This window comes from Panthera onca, chromosome A3 (assembly GCF_046562875.1).
Source record: "Panthera onca isolate mPanOnc1 chromosome A3, mPanOnc1 haplotype 2, whole genome shotgun sequence".
Taxonomy (NCBI): domain Eukaryota; kingdom Metazoa; phylum Chordata; class Mammalia; order Carnivora; family Felidae; genus Panthera; species Panthera onca.
The window spans coordinates 96,668,331-96,691,185 of NC_138341.1; the positions used below are offsets into that span (position 1 = coordinate 96,668,331).

At 43.5% G+C, this 22,855-nt stretch overlaps 1 protein-coding gene across 3 annotated transcripts in view; it reads right to left on the reverse strand.

The window, feature by feature from the left end:
• Positions 1-22,855, reverse strand: part of DTD1 (D-aminoacyl-tRNA deacylase 1) — a 209,639-nt gene that overhangs the window by 165,729 nt on the left and 21,055 nt on the right. For all 3 annotated transcript variants that reach the window (XR_009603703.3, XM_060611267.3, XM_060611282.3), the window contains exon 4: positions 12,445-12,551. Coding sequence is in view for 2 of the 3 variants with exons in the window: in XM_060611267.3 (XP_060467250.1) it covers positions 12,445-12,551 (107 nt within the window). In the remaining variant the exon portion in view is untranslated. The remainder of the gene's footprint in view (positions 1-12,444; positions 12,552-22,855) is intronic.

Below are 22,855 nucleotides of genomic sequence, written 5' to 3' on the forward strand. Positions count from 1 at the left end.
TTAATTTAAATTTTAGTTAGTTAGCAGGGGCACCTGGGTGGCTTAGTCAGTTAAGTGTTCAACTCTTGATATTGGTTCAGGTCGTGATTCATGAGATCAAGCCCCATGTCAGGCTCTGCACTGACAGTACAGAGCCTGCTTGGGCTTTTCTCTCTCTCCCTCTCTCTCTGCGCCTCCCCTGCTTGCACATGCACTCTCTCTCTCACAATAAATAAACATTTTTTAAAAACATACAATGCAGTATTGGTTTCAGGAGTAGAATTCAGTGATTCATCACTCAAATACAACACCCAGTGCTCATCACAAGTGCCGTCCTTAGTACCCATCACCCACCTACCATAATTTTTAAAAAACCTTATGATATACACACTCCCAGAGATACCACATATTTTCTATGAGTATGTGGTAAATGTGGATAAACATATTTTTATGAAGTCTGGAAGAAAAGGCATAAAACTTATAAATAGTGCCACCTCTGGAAATGAGAGATTATAGTCAAAATCATTGTTAGTGTATCTTAAACTTCTAATTTTTAAAAGGATACTGATGTTACATATTATATATAAGAAATTTTTATATGAAAATGGCATATTATGAGCACAGGAGAAAATTTAAAGACAGGAAAAGAACTTCTATAAAAATAACTTCCTACACAGGAATACTATAAAAACTCACTAGTAACAAAATAACATTTCTATATTGGTACTTTCCAGTTAATACACTGCTTGCACAAAATTTAAAAAACAATAATAGGAGATTCTTCCCAAGAGAAAATGAAGGGGGCACAAGCACAACATGAAACAGGAAAAAAAAAAAAAAAAAAAAAAAAAAAAGAATCCACAGAGCATAAGGCCAGATCTAGTCTGGATTTTGAAATGAAATTTTATAGGACTTGTACTTATCCCCTGAGGGTTTCATGACCCAACAATGACACCACCAACAGTTAATAACAGCCTCTGCCCTCCCTGCAGTCAAACAGTGCTGCAATTCCTGAACAGAGCCACTGCTTGGGGGTATTCTGTGGGCATCCTGCTCCTGCCCGAGCAGAGGAGGGCAGAATGGAAACAAGGCCACAAACTTATATCTTTTCACTGCACAGAAATTGAGGCTTCTGGGCTCCACTTTCATGCTTAAAAATAGAAAAAGAAATTGACTTCACATTTTATGGAGAGTAGTCAAAGGAATACATTTAATGTGAAGAATCTTAATAGAAGTGCTATTCTTTTTTGTTTTGTATTGACAGAAATAAGTAAGATGGTGGAACAAAGCAGGCAGAAAGCGGCGATTATGAAACCCGTGACCTGCTACCAGCAAGCAGTATGCTGGCGTCCACCCGACACAGCAGCCCCCTCCAGCCCTGGACTGCCAATCTACCTCTGGAGCCGCTGCCGCCCTTCTGACAATTACCTCCATAATTTCCAAGATCAATGAATACCAGGAAACATACTTTTCCAAAAATAAATCCTTTTTTTCCTCGACAAGTTCTGAACACTTAGATTTAGAAATTGTCCTGACGACATGAGCATATGTAAATCAAATTCAACATAAATGTTTTTGGGGCTTTTTATGATTTCTTTTTATAATTAAAGTTCTTTGCATTTGGGGAAAAGCTGGCTGATAGTGAAACATGTGGCTTCATGCTGACTTGAAGAAGGGGACCTAAATCCCTGAAACATGCTTTTTCTGTTGTTTGACATCATCAAACAGAGGTTCTGGTTTTATGTCCAGACTGTGCCCCAGGATCACGCAGAACCAGGGGTGAGTATCATACCCCTTGATGTCTAAATGTCTGATCTCATCCTAGAAACTCAAAGAAACTTGTGCCACGGAATCCCCTCACTGTCCTCCACTGGAGGCAGAAATGGGGTCTTTCTAGTAGTGAACTGTGGGAGGTTAGACTTTACAGTATGTCCTACTGCTCAAACCCTCGTATAAAAGAAATTCAAACATGAATCATTTATAAGAAGTCTTACTGCGGAAGGCAGAACACCAGAATGGTCAAAAGCATCCAAAGTACATCCAGACTCTCTCAAGGCCTCTCACCTACCTGTTGCACAAGCTCCTAACTGCTTTCCCCACTGCCCCTTCTCCAGCTACACTACAGTCCAGCTCAGCCACCTTCACGAACACACACAGATACTCTCAAATTCCAACAACCATCTGGCTTACTGCCTTGGCCGCAAGGCCTTGCACCATTAGGCCTGGGTCACAGTTCTGCCCTCACTGTCCTACCCTCTCCCTGACACCCTCCAAGCTCCGGCCACACTGGCCTTTCTTCCACTGATCACCCCAGAGCTTTGTACCTGCTGCCCCCTCCTCCATCAAGCACATTCTTCTCCCGGGCTTCATGTGCCTGGCTCCCTCTCAGCTCCACCTCCTTCCCTAGCCCTCATACCTAAGGTAGTCCTGACCCCAACAGTATTCTCTATACCTCACCCTGTTTTCTTTATATAATCACAACTTTAAATTATGCTTGTTTTTGTATATTTCTCACTAGAATGCAAAGCTCCGTGAGGGCACAACATCAGCTCAGTACTGTACTTAATATGCAAGGCCAGCGCAGAGCAGGCACCCTATCAGTATCTGTTACACAGATGGAGGAGTGGGTGGGGTAGGTGAGTGGACAGTTGAATGGGTACGTGGATGGATGGACACATGGTGGATAAATAAACAAGCAAACAAACTAACAAATAAATAAGGATGGGTCATTATTTAAAGCATTAACCACTATGCAACCAGTGCCACACCATGCAGCGAGGATTCAAAGGCAGGAAGAGCCTGCTCAGATCGGCCCTGAAGTAAGCATCATGAATGAAGCACTATCTGAAATGGACCTTAAAAGACGGTGGGGGGGACAGCACCAGGTGGAGACAGGGAAGGAGTTCATTTCAAGTGGATGACCAGGAACACAAGCAGGGAAAAAAAAAAAAAAAAATCAAAAAATAGTAAGCAATCTGCAGGAAACTAATCCTATGATTTAATGTGAAAAGCTTTTACCATGAACTTAACAAGTAATACATCATAAAATATGAACCCCTAACAATGTCCCCTGTGTTTAAAAGTAAATGATTAGCCAACTGCCCACAAAGCCTCAACATTCACCCATTCCATTAAATTGTAATTCTCCCAGCCAAGGCCTGGGTGATGATCACCCTGGGTTTTTATTCAAGTCCCATGAATAAATCAACCAATGAGTAAGCCATGCCTCATACCCAAAAAACCTAGAGAACTATATACTGCTTTTCAAACCAAAACGCTTAAGAGGCAAGCTCATCGAGCCACTGGGCAATCCACACATTGGGTGTGCCTTAAGAAAGAAGTTATTCCACCAGCACATGCCTCAGTGGCACTCGGCAGAGAAGCCCATCATCCATCACTAATGTACTGAGCTGTTGTTCTCTATCGGCTTTTCCCTGACACATTTGCAATTGTGTCAAGAAGGCTCTGGGAATATTTTCATCATCGCTGTGTGTACGGGGGGTAGGGGAGTGAGGAACTGAGGGGACACTGATGAATAAGAGCTGCCTCATATGTGACTTCAATAATCAAGCCCAGCCATCTTGCTTCCTGGCAGCTGCAGGAACACAGGTTGTAAAGTATTTTTAGACACTGCAGCTGAGGGGGGTGGCGGGGGGAGGCAGGGTGGTCCAGAGAGACCAATGCCTGGAGCAGATAAAAATGGCAATGTTCAATTTCCTCTGGTCCAGTAGTTCTCAAACATCAGTGTACTTGGAGAACACACAAAGAACTAGTTAAAAACATCAATATGCTACTCTTCTGCCTTCCACATCTAGACATGCCAGGAACTCTGGTTCAGAAAAGTGGGGGGGGGGGGGGGGGAGAGGGGGGAGGATGTACCAAGCCTCTGCATTTTAATATGCACCCTGTGCAGCTTGAAGCCCTCAGAAGAACACGACTACCAGCCCGAGTGACTTTGGTGGAAAGAGAGAGTGTGGAATCCCTGCACACAACAGCCCCCAGCCCGCCAGTATCTTCATTTCTTTAGGGCCTTCTGAGAATCTGATGAAAGCCCATTTTTTATTTCTATCTCTTCCACATCATTCTTTTCTCTCCACTAGTAATGCGAATGTTTGAACAAGCCCTTCTATAAAACACCACTGATTTGCCAAACATTTTTCTACAATTATCCAGGACTATGAACCTCCTAATAAATTAGCTAAAAAGCTAAAAATTCCCAATTAAAATCTGGAGTCTGTATAATTCAAGTATTGCTGTTGCTCAAAGTATAAATCCATGGAAGGATAAACTTTACCTCCCCCCCTTGGGAAAAAGAAAAGTTAATCTTTGGCAGGTCAAGTCAGTAAGGTAAGGAGTTTGTGTTTTTAACACATCCACAAATAACATTAGAAGATTAAGATAACTAAGAATCTTCCCAAAATACATACACAGGAACAAATAAATAAAGCCCTTAAACTTCAAATGCACTAAAACATTACTGCCGAGTGAGTTGTTTAACCTAGTTAAAGATTACAAATGTTTTATGTGTCAAAAACAAAAAAGGAAAGGCTCATAGTTTTTAGTTTACCAGCCATATATACTTTTTTAAAGTAGGCTTCATGCCCAGTGCAGAGCCCAACGTGGGACTTGAACCTGAGCTGAGATCAAGAGTCAAACACTTGGGGCACCTGGATATCCGGCTGTCGGTTGAACATCACAGTTCATGAGTTCAAGCCCCACATCAGGCTCTGTGCTGTCCACATGGAACATGCTTGGGATTCTAACTCTCTGTCTGCCCCTCCCCCATTCACTCTCTCAAAATAAATAAATCAACTGAAAAAAAAAAAACAACCCACCTCTTGAAAGAGTCAAACACTTAACTAACTGAGCCACACAGGCACCCCTACCAGCCATATTTCACTAGGAGGGAACAAACTCAATTTTTGTAATTTCAGTAACACATGTTATGAATATAAGAAGATAAGATGAAGGCCAATCAATCGATCAATCAATGAACCCTCAAGCAGAGACACAGTCATATACCTCTTGGAAAGGCTTTTTTTTTTTTTTTTTAAGTTTATTTATTTATCTCGAGAGACAGAGACAGCGAGCAGGGTAGGGGCAGAGAGAGAGGGAGAGAGAAAGAAAATCCCAAGCACCCTTCATGCTGTCACTGCAGAGCCCGACACAGGGCTCGATCTGTCGAACCATGAGACCATGACCTGAGCAGAAACCAAGAGTCAGATGCTTAACCGACTGAGCCACCCAGGTGCCCTGGAAAGGCCTCTTCTTAATTCTACGGTGTACCAACTCAGGACAATCATCTATACGGAAACAAATTAAAGACAAAAGCAACCCCTTGCAGCTCCCCAACGAGGAAGAAGCCAGCCTTCTTGGAAACATCTTCAAGGCTCCCAACCTTTCTGTCTGCACGCCCAGGGCAGGGCACCCACACACACATACTGACAGGACTCAGTAGAGATTGTGACTGCTGGTGAGCAAAGGGCAGGGCTGAGGGAGGTCAAGAACCCACCCAGCCTCCACACCCAACTCTCTCCCCAGAGGGTTATGCTGCTTTCCTAATTCAGCAAAGTGAGTGTTCACACTGAAAGAAAATCAAGAGCGATCTTTGCAGCCCAAGAGATCTGGCAAAGTGCCAGCCCTGTCCTGTTGGGAGCCTTCTGTGAGACAGGTGAAGTCCCAGGACTCTGGGTCACCAGCACGCCCACCATGATACCGTGACAAAGATGAACAACAGCAACAACAAAAACTCTGTAATGAAAAAGCTCTGGCTAAGTTTCTGCTTCTGTTTTAGCAACACTTCTGTATAAACAAAGCAGGACTCTTGTCAACATCTGTTTGATAAATCAATGTGACAAAATGAACTAACGACTGGAATAAATGACAGGATCTGGGTACCACTTTGGCAATCAGACTTGGAAGCACACTCCTGTGGCAAGTCAACAAGGTAAGCCTGGTTCAGGTCATGCAAAAATTGAGAGGAAACCAATAGAAACTAGGAACTCAAGACTTAAAAAAAGAATAAAAAAAGAGAAACCTACATTAAATAAAACTTTTTCTATGAAAACAGACTTACGGACATCAACATAATTCTGTCTTATAGTCAAAATAATTCTCATTAGATTTGAACCTCAAAGTGGAACATGCAGGAATGAAGAGCCCGCCTCTCTGCACCTGCGACAGGCGGCCACCTGTGTCCTAGTCTGTCTGCCATTTCACCTTCTGACTTCCATAGCATGTACTACTAAGGGTACCTCGTCTCCGGAAGTACAAATAAATAAAACCAAATGGAGCTCTTTGCCCCACCCACCTCTCTACCCTACATATTTCTTTCTGATCCCACAGAAGCCATGCATGTCTGAAGCTAGGCATTCCAAGGTTCTCAGGCATGGGGATGGATACTTGTTGATAAAACAAGTCTTTGGAGAAAGTTATATATGAAATGATGGTGATATTCAGACAAGCAGAAAATTAAAAGCGCCGGTACCATTTTTCACTGGCCAACTTTACCCCAGCAATGTGTCAATACACACGTGAGCTAATTCAAAGATGTGTATTTCAAAGTTCATTTTTTCCACCTCCTTCTAGTATTTCAATTAAGTGAGGGTTTCAAGCACACTAAATAAATGAGAATATAAATAATTAATGGCAACACTACGAACTAGGTGGGCTCTGGGCCTCAGGGAAGAGCTCCTTAATTACAAAATACACCTTCCCATCTGCTCACATATACATGCAACCCCATCTACATGAGACCCAGGCAAACATCCCCCACTTAAGGGGAAGGGTATTTAATTAAAACAAGAGCAGGAATAACCTTCTACCACCAGGAATGGCTCAGTAGGGGGCTGAAATCTCCCAATATCTAGCCACCCATGGAAGAACTCATGCTCTAGCGATCTTTTCTAGGTAATCATCAGCATGTTCCTACCAGAATCATGTTCTTCCGCAAGAATGCAACAAGGAAAAGAACTTCCGTCTGGTGGTTCTGCTACTGCTTCCATGTCCTGTTCCTTTTGGAAATACCTCTTTCAGAGCCACATAAGGCTCTTCTTCCAACTTCTTCTCACAGTCAGAACATACCGTGGGACCCACACAGCAACTTATAAACGCATGGGGCGTGCTGCCAATGTAACCACAGGAAAGCAGGCAGAAGCTGCAGGGCCCGTTCCAAAAGCAAGTAGAGATCTAGTTAAGGCAGGCAAACCACTAGTCACCTGCACCAGCCCAGGCTTCGCTAGCAATAAGTAGCTGCATCACCCATAGAGCTCTGGCACTCATGGAAATAATCTACCTCTAACTGAAGTGCAAGTTTGGAAACAATAACCAAGAATGCCTCCTCCCCTCAGGTTCCTTAAAGGTCAGTGGAAACCTCCAATCCTCTGGGAGGCCTGCCCAACTTGACTGCAAGAGCAGTGGCATTGGCCTTCTGAGAACCTAGGACATTCGCAGACAGCACAGCTCACCCAGCCCATGACACACCCCGGGCTCAGCTTCCAGGACATGGCAGTGAACAAGAACAAGGGAGCCTGAGTTTTAGGAGTGGGGTAGACAGATAAGGAACAAGGAAACAAGCAGATAATAATAGGAGGCCAAGTGCTATGAAATTAATCATCAGAGCACCGTGAGAGAGTAGCCAGCAGGGGCTTACTTGGGATTGACGGAGTCAGAGGATCACTTCTGAGGAAGGAGGAGACACTGACATTGAGACAAGAGCCAAAGGTAGCAAAGAGCTCAATCTGTTCTCAGAACAGAGAGGCAGTGACAATAGGTAAAGCATAGGGACTCAGAGGCAGATGGCAGCAGAAGTCTGGGCATTCAGGCCATGGTAAGTGACAGGAGGGAACTTAGATTGTAATCTAAATGCATCTGGAAGGCACTGAAGGGCTTCCAGGAGAAGCATGACATGATGGTCTTGTGACACAGCCTACTCTGCCATATAACTACTCTTTATCCCTCTCTCTGTTATTAACCTTCCAGATTTATATTGCCCTAGAGCTACCACCAGGAGCAGGAACTGGGTCACAGCACTTCTTTCTCTCCCTCAAGTACCCAGTACACTCTCATGTACTAAAATGACACTTGATGCACAAATACACACACACACACACACACACACACACACACACACACACTGCACATCTGTTCAGATGGTTTAAAGAACCTGTATTTAAAAATAGAAAAATAACCATTTCTCTACAATGTATGTAGTTTTCACTACTAGCTGGGTTATACTGAGAAAATAAAACAGAATTAAAAGCTCAGAATAGAAAGGCATACTTATCTATCAGTGAAAAGAATTTGGCTGCGGTCTTCCTACCAAGACAAAAGCAAACTAGCTATGTGCCCAAAGAGGAACCCCCATCTTACTGAGAATGGAAAGGCAGACACAGACCATAGGCAAAGGCTGGCATCCACCATCACAACAGCCCTCCATGCCTACTTGCTACCACCTACTGGAGAGTGAAAGACACAGATCTGCACACTGTTGCAGGGTCTGAGACTCCCAGGCCAGTTAACTAGTAAAACAAATGAAATTGATAGAGCACAATTCATGCATTTGAAAAGAAAGCTCCTAAAAGACAGCCTCAGAAATAACTAAAATAAAAGACTTTCTGGGGCACCTGGCTGGCTAATCAGTGGAGCATGAGACTCTTGGTCTTAGGGTTGTGAGTTCAAGCGGCACATTACATGTAGAGATTACTTAAAAATAAAATATTTGAAAAAGGTGGGAGGGCGTCTGACATTTAGAATGAAAAAAAAAAAAGCTTGACTGAAAATTTTCTTCAAATAGAGTTAAAGCAGAATAATAAATCAGAACTACAAAACAGCAATCAAACCAAACCAGAGAGTAGCCAAAGGCAAGAGGAAAACCAGGAGAGAATGGTGCCCCAGAAAATAAGGTTCAAGACCATGTCCAGGGGCAAGCGGGCCACAGTGGCAAGAGCTGCTGAGTGGTCATGTCATCAGGGCCTGCCAGCCCCGAATCAGACAATGTGGAGCTCAGGGGGCCTTGGTGGGGGCCTTGGCGGGGGCCTTGGCGGGAGCCTCTGCAGGTTACAGTATACACTGAGCAGGCAGCAAGAAGAAAGGAAATAGAGGCATTTCTCAACTGGAAATACTCAGGAAGGTTTAAAAGCCAAGGGAATCAGATGGATGAGTGAGGGAGACACACTGACTGGACAAGATGACAAAGGGCTTAATGGAGGCTGCTGGGAAGGGAGGAGGTTGGAGAAGGCGCCACAGCCCAGACTAGTCTGGCCCCATCCTATGAAGTCCCATGGGGCCTTACATGTAGAAGGGCCCACCCTTGGCTTAATGCTCTGCTGTCACCATCCTGAAATTCTTTATTATTTTTTTTTTAACAAGGGGTCCCTCCCTTTCATTCTGCACTAGGCCTCACAAATTACAGAGCTGGTCCTGGCCTAGGAGAGGCACTGGCCTCAGCACTGAGAAGGGCAGTTCTGCCCTTCTTCTCTGTGGCTTCTTTCTCTGTGAAGCAGAAAGACAGCCATCTCCTATGAACAAGCAAGAGAGCAGACAAGGAGGAAAAGGTTAATATTCCATGTAGGGTGAAGAAACTTGGTAGACTTCATCTTAACCCAATGATCAAGGGTAACATCACCTATACTAAGACAAATCAGTCTCGTACTTCCTTATGATGCACTGAGAAGGGCACATCACTTTTGTGCTATTTGCTATTCCTGTCAAATACATAACCTCAATGTAAACAGAGAAAGCCCAAATTGAGGAATATTCTACAAAACAGCATACCAGTACTTTTTTTTTTAATTTTTTTTGAAACGTTTATTTATTTTGGAGACAGAGAGAGACAGAGCATGAACGGGGGAGGGTCAGAGACAGAGGAAGACACAGAATCTGAAGCAGGCTGCAGGCTCTGAGCTGTCAGCACAGAGCCCGACGCGGGGCTCGAACCCACAGACCGCGAGATCATGACCTGAGCCAAAGTCAGACGCTTAACCAACTGAGCCACCCAGGCACCCCTAGCATACCAGTACTCTTAAAAATTGTCAAGGTTATGAAAGACAAGGAAAGGCTAAGGAACTGTCCCAGATTAGAGAAGAGAAATGACAATTAAGTGCAATGTGGCATCACCCTGAAATAGAAAAAGGACATTAGAGGGAAAAAAAACCTAGTGAAATTTAAATAAGGTATGTAGTGTAATTAATGGTATTATATCAATTTTAATCTCAATGTTCAATCAGTGGACATGATTATGTAAGACAGTAAAATTAGTGCAAGCTGGGTAAAGTAAACATGGGAAATGTGACACTTTTCTTTACATCTCAAATTATTCCAAAATAAATTTTAAATTTTCACGTAGATTTTTCATTTGTGATTTTCTTTAATGTTATCAGTAATTCCAGGAACCTTGATTATCACCTTTGAAGTCCAGCACTACCACGTCAGACGTATTCCTGCTTCTCTATCAATCCAAAGAATCAGTAACAAGAAAGAACGGTTATGTTCCCCTTAAAAATTATAACTTTGACCTAAGAAAAAAAGACAACAGCTAAACTATTTTTAAAAAAGCACTCATGGGTAAACTGCTTATTTTTTTTTAGTTTAAATACACTGAATAAGAATATAAAAATTAAAAATAAACCATGGCCCCCCCAATGCACAGGAACCACAGACATTTTTCTCCAAAAAAGGCTGGGAGGTGGCAAGCATTCAGAGACTACTAGATATCTCTTCAAAAACAATGTCCAGTGACCTCAGATTTTAGGCAATAATTTTCTGCTTTCTGATTTTTAAAACTGTGTTTGAATCCTAGTTCTGCCTCTTAGCAGCCATGTGACCTTAAGCTGCTGCTTAAGCTTTGTGCTGCAACTTCCTCAACATACCCAATGATAAAGATTAAATTACTTAACACATTAAAAAAAAAAAACTGAGAGCAATACTGGCATATGGGAAATTATATTGGGAGAGGTAGGGATGAAATTAGGAGGACACCAGATTTTGGCCTGGATGACAAGATAAATGGTAGACAGAAGGAACATTCTGATGGTGGGGCGGCAGGAGTTTAGTTTTACTTTTCTGCATTTGAGAGGACCATCAGCTGCAAGCTGTGAACGGACCCAAGCCAGTTTGATTTTGCGTAACTATTAGGTTCTTCTTGGTTGATAACAATAAGGACCCAAAATGGATGGGAGTCTGCTATTCTCCTATAGACTAGTATCAGGTTATACTAATGGCAAATCTCGGATCAACTTCTGCCATTCCGCAGTCTTTGATATTTAAGATAAGAATTTATTAGCAAACAGGCACAAAATAATTCACACAAACTGTTTTGTAAGGCTTACAGAGCCTTAGTACTCTGTCCCAGTGGCTGGACTGGGGACTATGTGGGTTTCAGACACTGTCCGTGAAGATTCAGGCTATGGTAGCTCCGTTGGTTAAGCGTCCAACTCTTGGTTTCGGCTCAGGTCATGATCTCAGGGTTCGTGGTATCGAGCACCACATCAGGTTCCCCACAGACAGTGCAGAGCCTGCTGGGGACTCTCTCTCTCTCCCTCTCTCTCTCTGCCCCTTCCCCACTTGCGTGCGCACATGCACTCTGTCTCTCAAAATAAATAAATAAACTTAAAAAAAAAAAAGATTCACACTATGGACTCTGTCATTTCTCATACTGTATTCTTGTGAACAGAGTATCTCAAAAGTATTTTATTCAATAAATACCAATGAAAAAAACATTGTAACTTTAAACAGGTGACATACAGCTTTAAATTTATATAATACTTCTCCCACCTACTGCATCATTCCATTTCATAGCTTTCTAGCAAGGGAGGGAGAGACAAGGGGAAGAAAGAAATGTCCCTTCAGTTCTCATTCCTCTGCCTACTTGAAGGCTAAGTGGGCACATGAATTAAAGCCTTAAGAAGTGTTAAGCATCTATAAGAACCATTCAGGTTGCAAGAACTATCACAGATTTCCTTTCTCTATTTTAATTAAAAATTTTCCTTGAAGCTTAGAGAGAGCTGGCAGCAAATCCTGGTGATACAGTACTTTAGAAAAATGAGGATTTACAAACAACCTCAGGTGACACATGTACCGACACCTGGGACAAAACCCACTCCAGGAAACCATTCCGAACTGGTGAACAGGCCAGTCCAGGGCTCAGTGGAGTTATGCCGCTACTCTGCTGCCACCCAGTGGCGTGTAGGCACCAACGCACCTCACGGGGAAAGGAGCCCAGAGGAAGAGCTTGGCTCTTGTAAAGGACAAGTTCTCTGGAACACAAAGTCAAGGGAGAAGTGCTGTCGAGCCTACCACAGCACCAAGGACATGCAGTGTAAACAGATGCATTCTTGGCAAGGGATGCATTAAAATAGGTATCAGGTTACTACAGTGAAGTCCTTACTCCACCTCAGACTGAGAACTGCTCCAGGGATTCCAGTGAAACCAAAGCCAGAAGACAGACCCAAGAGAGTCCAGGCTTACCTGCTTTGGGTCAGAGGCAGCAGCGCCAGGTGCTGGGGACTCCAATTCTACAGTCACAGGCCCATCATTCTGAATGTGGACTTGCATGTAGGCACCAAACTTGCCATCTGAAAGAGCAATGCAAACAGTTATGAGAGAGGGAAGCCCCAGGTCACTCCTATCTAAAAAGCCACCCAGATCAATGGGATCAGAAACGGGAGGAGTACGACTAGACAGTAACCATGGGGAAAGGTGATCAACTCCAAAAATAGGGAGGGAAATGCAAAATTAAACAGCAGGGGTGCCACTGCATGCCCTACAGACTTGGCAAGAATGAAAAGATCTGAGAACACCAGGGTGGGGACATGTGGGCTTATGGGACTATAAAATAGCAGGAAGGTAAATTGGTTTAACCACTTTGGAGGGCATGGTGGTGCTTGAAGAAACTCTACAAGTCTGGAATTCCCCCCTGAAGAGTCTACTCAGAAACTCTTATACAAAAGGAATGTTTAAGGGTGTTTATTATGGCAGTGTTTATAACAGAAAAAGTGGACACAATCTGCCCCTCATTGGGGGATAAATGCATAAACTCTACTTTAATTCCTCAGTGGAATACTGTGTGGCACCCATATCCATTATTTAATTAAATAATAATTAAATTATTTATTATAAATATTAACAAATTATATATATTATATATATACATATTATATATATATATATATATATATATATCTCCGAAAAAATGTGAGCAGGAAAGGTGAATGCCAAACACAGGACAGGAGCCACATTCATACTGAAGAGAAGGCAGAGGATGGTGGGATTTGAGAAAGACAGACCTCAGATAAATATGACTAACTGGCTAGTGAGTACACTAGTATCTACTTTCTGCATGCTTCATAATTTAAAATTTTCAAACAAATTAAATAGAAAAGGAAAAAGATAAGGTGAGGAGGGAGGTCCTGCTTCCTCACTGTTGGAACCATTCAGCTCCCTAGGACTCATTTCAAAATGGCTATGGGCTACCCCAGAAAAGAGCACCTCTCTATGTCCTATTTCAAACCTTCTAACACTCAAACCCACTCAATTGTGTCTATCAATCCCCAAATGCTAAATTACACTTATAAAGAAAGCCAAGGGGTGGCTGGATGGCTTAGTCGGTTGAGCATCAGACTCTTGTTCTTGACTCAGGTTAGGTTTCATGGTTTGTGAGATCAAGCCCTGCATCAGCCTCAGCACTACCAAAGTAAGCCTGCTTGGGATTCTCTCTCTCTCCCTCTGCCCCTCCTCACCTCAGTCTCTCTCAAAATAAATAAATAAACTTAAAAAAAAAAAAAAAGCCAAGAATATGCCTTGAGAGATGATGCCATGGAATATCAGAATGTCAACTCCACACATCCAAGTACCAATGTTAAGCCCTGGGCCTAAACACTGTTGATGACACATACGGATGCTTACTCAAAGTAACACACTGGTCAAGACAATTTCTCTCTAATAAATCCAAAGTAAGAGAAGAGCTGGGTCCTTGGGGCACCTGGATGGCTCAGTCAGTTAAGCATCTGACTCTTGATTTCAGCTCAGATCATGATCTCACAGTTTGTGAGTTCCAGCCCTGAAATGGGGGTCTATGCTGACATCAAGGGACCTACTTGGGATTCTCTCTCTCTCTCTCTCTCTCTCTCTGCCCCTCCCCTGCTCGTGCATGCATTCTCTCTCCCTCTCTCTCTTCTCTGTCTCTCAACATAATCAAAACTAAAAACATTTAAAAAAGAAAGAAAGAAAAGAGTTGGGTCCAGAGTGAAACAGAAGTCCTCAGAAACTGAGAACCATCAGGAACTCTTCTGCTGCCACCCACCATTAAGGAGCAAAGAGAGCATATGAGATCCAGTCCACATTTGAAAATCGCTCACCGCTTTTCACTCATAGCAACCCTGTGCCAGGCATGGCGCTAGAGATCAACGACTCAGCTCAAAGGCACAGATAGCCCTGGCGCTCATGAACCCTGTGGTCTAGTATGGAAGACAGTTGGGCACATTGTGGTGACAATGCAGCATGGCAGAGACCTTGAGGGATTCTGGCTCTGCAGGCCAGAGGAGGGTCCAAATCCCCCTTGGGGGATTCTTGGATGAGGCTTCACAAGGTCCAGGACTTGAAGGACAACAAAGACCCAGGCTGGAAGAGGACAGGCCCCGCCCCAACAAGTTCTGAGTCCTGGGGCAACTTTCCTGACCTCCCAATGGCTCAGTTTCTTGCCTGTATCACAGGGATGCTAACAAGAGGGCATAATCACAGGGAAAATGTAATGAAACAGTGCATGCAAGTGCTTAGGACAGCGGCTCACATATGGTGTGTGCAAAACCAGCATTTGCTCTTGTTATTATAAGAAGTCATGTTTGAGAGGCTCCACACAACCAGAACCATGCTTCCCTGTGCCCTGCCAGGTATGCCTTGAATAAAGAATACCACGGTCACATACTTTTGGAAAACCCCATTTGTTTGAACTCTCCCTTAGAGAATCACAAAGCACAGCAGCAAGTAATAGGCTGTCAAGACATCCTTGAGTAGAGAAATCTGTTTCGTTTCTTTACCCTGGTGGTTCCCAAACTCCCCTAGGCAAGGAGCTCTATTTTCACACAAAACATCCTTTACAGGGCAAACGACCCTCTGGGAGAGGTCGAAGAAAAGAAAAGCACCAAATGGACACACTAACCCAGGGCAGCCCAGCTTGGAGCCTTTCCGGCTCCTTTCCTTCCTGAAGAGCAGCTATGCTCTCAGGTGCTGGGGTCCCTCCAGTACCAGACCCACCATTGCATGAGGAGATCTCTGTGAGCATTTGCTCCTACCACAACTGCACAATTTTCATCTCTGATTCTTTCCCCTGGTATCGCTCCCTCCAAAGATCCTTACCCTCATGGAGGGTCTTAGCAAAATGGGCACACCAAAGTTTTCTTCAACGTACAGACAGCAGCATTAGAAACTACATTAGAAGCACCCACGTTGTTCACAACTTTTACAGGCAAGATTAACTTAGTTCCTACTGGGTAGCCCAATGTGCTCAAACAATGGTGACTTTTCTTGAACTCCTATCAGATTAAAGTGGCCATTCAAATCTACAGAGCGTTTGTTTTATCCATGTCAGACTAGCAAAAAAGACATCAGCTGGGAAGGAAATCATGTGTTTAATTGCATGCTAAAATTATGGCTACAATTAGTAGCAAATTTCAGCCGCTGCACTCCTCAGGGAAGCTGAAGGCAGACTCAGGAGGAAAGGAATTATTTCCGACCTTGAATTTCTGTTGCCAGGATTACAGCATATGCTTCACCGTGTTTATCATTCCAAGTAGTGAGAAATTTATCTTCTTTCCTGTTTTTCTTCAGTTATGAACAGAACTATTATCTGAACTTCCATTTGTACAGACAATAAATCCAAAGACACGTTTTAAGAGGTCTTAACATGGGTACATTTTTTATAGTTCAGATCAAAGAGTAAAGCCCCATGAAAAATTATACTGGCCAGGGGAAATAAAAACATTTTTAAAAAATAATCTTAAAAGACAGCAACAAATCTGCAAAACTACATCTGGGCTCCAGTGGTGATATGATCAAGTCGTCCTTAAATATAAGTCCCAGGGTTCTATCCAGAGCTGGAGGAGAAGCATGTGTCAGGCATGTTTGTGCCACATGCTCCAGCTGGAAAACTCCCAGCTATGAGCCCCAAACCTGCTGTGACCTGGTTTCCAGCAGCCACTATCCAAGGGCCTTACCAGCTCCAAACCAATGCACCCCGTTACTGTGCAAAGGCTGACATCCCTCCCTTTCAACAATGCTTGACTGACAGTCACCACTCCCCGAGAAGCCCTGCCCTGCCTCTCCGTGCCCGTTTGTTCAAGGATGATAGCAGGATAGTCACCACAAGGAAGATGCATGTTAGTATAGGCATGGCACTGGGCCCACAGCCAGGCAGTCAGAGTACAGGAAATCTGAGTCTCTGTTACTACTGTCATTCCCACCACTCTCCATGGTAGAATATGGACAAATGGGGGCAGGGAGAGTGCAGGGGGCAAGAAAACCACACCGAAAGAACATGCTACTGAAGAAAAATGGAGAACAAAAGGCATGATGGTCATTTCTTGGCCTGGCTGGGAGCAAGCCCACTCATTCTGCTTTCCAGAGCCAGCCTGCAATGGCCAAGATCAGGCTAGGACTCAGCCTACCTCTAGGGACCAGCCTACCTTTGGGCCAGTCCATCTAAGTACATCCCCAAAGGCAGCTCCCTCTGTCACTAAGGCAAACTCCTCACCACCAAGGCTACCTCTTTGTTCTACCTTAAAGCTATTCAGAGCCTGGGCAGGCACAGAAGAGGGTTATTTTTTTTTTAATGTTTATTTATTTTTGACAGAGAGAGACAGAGCATGAACAGAGGAGGAGCAGAGAGAGAGAGAGAGAGAGAGACAGAATCCGAAGCAGGCTCCAGGCTCTGAGCTGTCAGCAGAGAGCCCGACACGGGGCTTGAACTCACAGACTGCGAGATCATGACCTGAGCCGAAGTTGGACGCTCAACCGAGCCACCCAGGCACCCCAGAAGAGGGTTATTGATGGGGGACCCAACATTGGGTGCATAGGCTGGGAACCAAGAAATCAAGAAAATGTGTGGAAGTGAGGTACTCAAAATAAGCATGTGGCAAGGCGAGGGCCACTGCAGCTAAAGGAGTGTGGTCTAGACCCACAGGCTTGCATCACACCTGGAGCCCAGAGGAGTGTGACCCTGGTGGGCCACAGGTACTATGGCAGCTCTGTCCACCAGCATAGAACTGCTTCTCTAGAGTGCTCCTGGCCCTATATCCCCAGAGGGCTCAGCCAATTCAGGGTGCCACCAGTAGGGCACGGATTCCCCGGTGGGCTGATCTGGCTCAAGGGAGCCTGTAAAGCAGAGGCATGGGCTCTGGGAGCCATCAGCAAAGACCAGCAGCTCCAGCAATGGCACTTCCTAAATGACTTAGCTGGGAAATTATTCAGTTATCAGAGAAAGAGTACATGGCAGGCCCTGCTAGCCAAGTTTCTCTGAGAATGAGAGCCAAGCCTAGGTCGACAGCATTAGAACCACTGTCAGATTCCATTCCATGTCCAGGCCCATGGAGGGAACTCAAACAGCGATCCCTGGAACTTGTGGCTTCTCCTCAGACTCAGTCCCCCTTACCAGTGGTCTCTGCTTATCTGTGCTTATCTCTGTTGTGGTTCAATCCACTCAAGAGAAATACCTCCTCTGAGCAGCAGATGTCTCAGGTGTGGGATTCCATGGCCAGAGAAAATGGGGAACGAGTCCTGTGGCCCAGGATGGAAAGTGCCTACTCCCAAGAGTCAGGGCACCTGTCACCAAAGGGGGTCAGCCCAATTCCAAACCAAAGAGCTGGAAACAGGGGCTTCCGGGGGAAATGGCCTACAATTAATCTCTCACTAGGATATTAAACTCTCATCTGAGCTAAAGTTCTGAAGTCAGATTCAAGGCAATTGTTATAGCCCTCCTTGCATTACAAGGAAGCTTAAGGCAAAGTTTTCTCTGACCATCAGGGCTTTGCTTGGATATCTCTGAGCTCTACTGGGGTCCCAGGCATCATTCTATCTGGGATAACTGCATGGAAGGCTACCAGGTCTCCACACTGAGGCACCAGTGAGCCTGTGTGGGGACAATGTAATGTCTGAGGCCCCAGCGGACCTACATGGGCCTTGTGCAATGCCTGTGCAGACCTACTGAAAGAGCCTGATCCCATGGGGCAAGGACACTCTTCCACCACCATATCATCACTCAGGGGCTCCCGTGAGGCTCGGCCAGTTAACGTGTCTGACTCTTGGTTTCAACTCAGGTCATGATCTTACGGTTTGAGGGTTCAAGCCCCACATCAGGCCCTGTGTTGATAGGTCAGCCTGCTTGGGATTCTATCTCTCTCTCCCTCTCTCTGCCCCTCCCCTGCTCATTCTCTCTCTCTCTCTCTCTCTCTCTCTCTCTCTCTCTCTCTCTCAAAATAAATAAGCATTAAAAAAAAAAAAAAAAGTCTGTCCAGCAAACAATCCCTTAAAGCAAGGTCAAAGAACAAATAACAAAATGGATGAAAAATATCTACAACTCACAGCATATATTAAAAGCTCACAGAAATAGGGGTGCCTGAGTGCCTCAATTGGTTAAGCATCCAACATTGGCTCAGGACATGATCTCATGGTTTGTGGATTTGAGCCCTGGGGGAAACTCTATACTGACAGCTCAGAGCCTGGAGCCTGCTTTGGATCCTGTGTCTCCCTCTCTTCCTGTCACTCCCACACTCGTGCTCTGTCTCTCTGTCTCTCACAAATAAATGTTTAAAAAAAAAGGAGCGGGGGGCAAGATGGCAGAACAGCATGTAAGTTTTTTTGCATCTCTCGTCTTTGAAATGCAGCCAGGTCAACACTAAACCATCTTGCACACCTTGAAAACTGATTTGAGGATTAACACAACAATTAGCACAACCTGAACCACAGAAATCAGCAGGTACATGACATGGAGAGGTGAACTGGGGGATAGAGAAGCTGCGGAGGGCAGGGAACTGTTTCTGCTTGTGGAGAGAGGACAGAGATGGGGTGGAGGGGGGAGGGAAGTACAGGAAAGCACCCCCACATCCATAAGCAGTTGGAGAGGAAAGGAAAAGTATGCAAGGGACTGAACAACAAAGGGAGAAAGGCGAAAGGGAGGGTTTAAATTCCATTAAGACTCCATAAACAGGGGGAGTGCAGAGTCTGAAACTCCACAGCTTGATAACTGGCATCGCTCTAGTGGGAAGGGCGAATTCCCAAGAGCAGAGAGCGAGGTCCAAGGGGTCCTCGGGCCACAGAGGGAGAGGCAATTCCCCTGCTGGGAGGACATTTGGTAGAGGCTGTGCGGCCCCCCAACATGCAAAGGTCCCAGCAGACCCTGGGGAACCACATTTGCTGGTGTTGGAACAAGGACGTTAAGGGGGAAGTCTCATGTCAGATGTGTGTTGTGATTTTCCATAATCCCCGAAATGCTGCTGCTACACGATTGTGTGAACTTTTTCTGGGGCAGGCTGGCACCTAGCCACAGTCTCTGGGCATTGGCCGCAGCATGATCCCACGAACATTCCTGGGGTCAGGTGGGCACCCAGCCATTGCTTGGTGAGATCCTCCCTTGGAGGGTGAGAACAGGTCATAGCCGCAGTCCTTCAGATGTGAGGGGTTGGGAAACAGCTGCATCTGAGATAAAACTCAGGAGGGAGGTGGAGCCTGGCAGCCTGACGGCTTGGTCACAGACAGTGTAAACGCTGGAGTGGACAGAAGCCAAAGACAAAGGCAGGTGCTTGATTGCCAGGAGGGGAGAAAACAGAGCTCTGATACTAGAGACTGGGTAGCTGGGTGACATCATTTTCACCCCTCCCATGTATGCACATACACGACTACATGCACCACAACGGTCCACCCCGGTAAACTAAGCAGCGCCATCTAGTGAAGAACAGAGCACTAAGCCCCACCCAACTGGGCCAACTATGCTCTTGAGGAACACCACAAGTCTCTCCGACTGCTTAGTTTACAGACCATAAAGTGCTTCATAGTTTGACTTCTAGGGGAAACTGATGTAATTTTAATAATATTTTAGTCTGTTTGCTGGTCCATCTATTTAATTTTTTTCTTTTTCTTATTCTTGAATACAGAAAGAGAAAAAAATTATTTTTATTTTCCATTTTTATTAAAAAGATTTTTCTTTAATTTTTTTCTAGTATGTTTTTTATTTTTTTGTAAATTTTTTAAATTCTAGTTTATGTTCATCATTTCATTTTGTTCTATTTTACTGTATTCATTTTTTCAAATTTTCAAATGTTTTCCTTTTTATTTTTTATTTTTTCCTTTTTTTTTTTCTTATCTTTTCCTTTTTTCTCTAATCTATCAAGCTCCTTTCAACAAGCAGACCAAAACACACCTAGGATCTACCATCCTTTATTGATTTTTTTGTGTTGTTTTTAATTATTTTTTTTCTCTGTTAATTCCTTTTCTTCCTTCAAAATGACAAAATGAAGGAATTCACCCCAAAAGAAAGAACAGGAAGAAATGACAGCCAGGGACTTAACACAGATACAAGCAAGATGTCTGAACCAGAATTTAGAATCACAATAATAAGAATACTAGCTGGGGTTGAAAACAGAATCCCTTTCTGTGGATTCTAATTCCATCCTAAAGTAGTAGAATACACATTCTTCTCCAGTGCACATGGAACATTCTCCAAAACAGATCACATAGTGGAACACAAGAAGTAAAAATGAGTCAGGATGAAAAAAAATTCTATAACTGAGCTACAATCTCAAATGGGAGCCACAGCGGCAAGGATGGATGAAGCATAGAAGTGAATCAGCGATACAGAGGACAAACTTCTGGAGAACAACGAAGCAGAAAAAAAGAGGAAGACTAAGGCAAAAGAGCACGATTTAAGAATTCGAGAAATCAGTGACTCATTAAAAAGGAGTAACATCAGAATCATAGGGGTCCCAGAAGAGGAAGAGAGAGAAAAAGGGGTAGAAGGGTTATGTGAGCAAATCATAGCAGAAAACTTCCCTAACCTGGAGACAGACACAGACATCAAAATCCAGGAAGCACAGAGGTCTCCCAATAGATTCAACAAAAACCGACCATCAACAAGGCGTATCATAGTCAAATTTACAAAATACTCAGGCAAGGAAAGAATCAGGAAAGCAGCAAGGGGAAAAAAAAAAAGTCCTTAACCTACAAGGGAAGATAGATCAGGTTCACAGCAGACCTATCCACAAAAAGTTGGCAGGCAATAAAGGAGTGGCAGGATATATTAAATGTGCTCAATTGGAAATATGCAGCCAAGAATTCTTTATCCAGCAAGGCTGTCATTCAAAATAGAAGGAGAGATAAAAAGTTTCCCAGAAAAACAAAAATTAAAGGAGTTTATGACCACTAAACCAGCCCTGCAAGAAATTTTAAGGGGAACTCTCTGAAGGGAGAAAATGCAAGAAAAAAAAAAAAAAAAAAAAAAAAGACCAAAAGCAACAAAGACTAGAAAGGAACAGAGAACAACACAAGAAACCTCAACTCTACAATCAACATAATGGCAATAAATTCACATCTTTCAGTACTCATTCTAAACGTCAATGGACTAAATGCTTCAATCAAAAGACATAGGGTATCAGAATGGATAAGAAAACAAAATCTGTCTATATGCTGTTTACAAGAGACCCACTTTAGACCTAAAGACACCTTCAGATTAAAAGTAAGGATATGGAGAATAATCTACCATGCTAATGGTCACCAAAAGAAAGCCGGATTATATCAGACAATCTAGACTTTAAAATAAAGACTGTAACAAGAGATGAAGAAGGGCATTATATCATAATTAAGGGGTGTATCCACCAAGATCTAACCATTGTAAACATTTATGCTCCAAACGTGGAAACATCCAAATATATAAATCAATTAATCACAAACATAAAGAAATGAATTGATAATAATACCGTAATACTAGGGGATTTCAACACCCCACTTACAACAATGGACAGATCATCTAAACAGAAAATCAACAAAGAAACAGGGCTTTGAATGACACACTGGACCAGATGGCCTTAACAGATATATTCAGAACATTTCATCCTAAAGCAGAATACACATTCTTCTCCAGTGCACATGGAAAATTCTCCAGAATAGATCACACGGTGAGACACAAATCAGCCCTCAACAAGTACAAAAAGATCAAGATCATACCGTGCATATTTTCAGACCACAATGCTATGAAACTCGAAACCAACCACAATAAAAAATGTGGAAAGATAACAAATACTTAGAGACTAAAGACCATCCTACTAAAGACTGCACAGGCTAACCAAGAAGTTAAAGAGGAAATTAAAAAGTATATGGAAGCCAATGAAAATGATAACACCACAGCCCAAAACCTCTGGGATGCAGCAAAGGCAGTCATAAGAGGAAGTATGTAGCAATCCAGGCCTTCCTAAAGAAGGAAGAAAGGTCTCAGGTACACAACCTAACCTTACACCTTAGATAGCTGTAAAAAGAATAGCAAATAAAACCCCAAACCAGCAGAAGACAGGAAATAATAAAGATTAGAGCAGAAATCAATGCTATCAAAACAAAAACAAAAAACAACAACAACAACAACAACAACAACAACAACAACAAAACAGTAGAACAAATCAATGAGCCAGGAGCTGGTTCTTTACAAGAATTAACAAAATTGATAATCTCCTAGCCAGTTTGATCAAAAAGAAAAAGGAAAGAACCCAAATAAATAAAATCAAGAATGAAAGAGGAGAGACCACAACCAACACAGCAGCAATACAAACAATAAGACAATATTATGAGCAATTATACACCAATAAAATGGGTAATCTGGAAGAAACGGACAAATTCCTAGAAACAT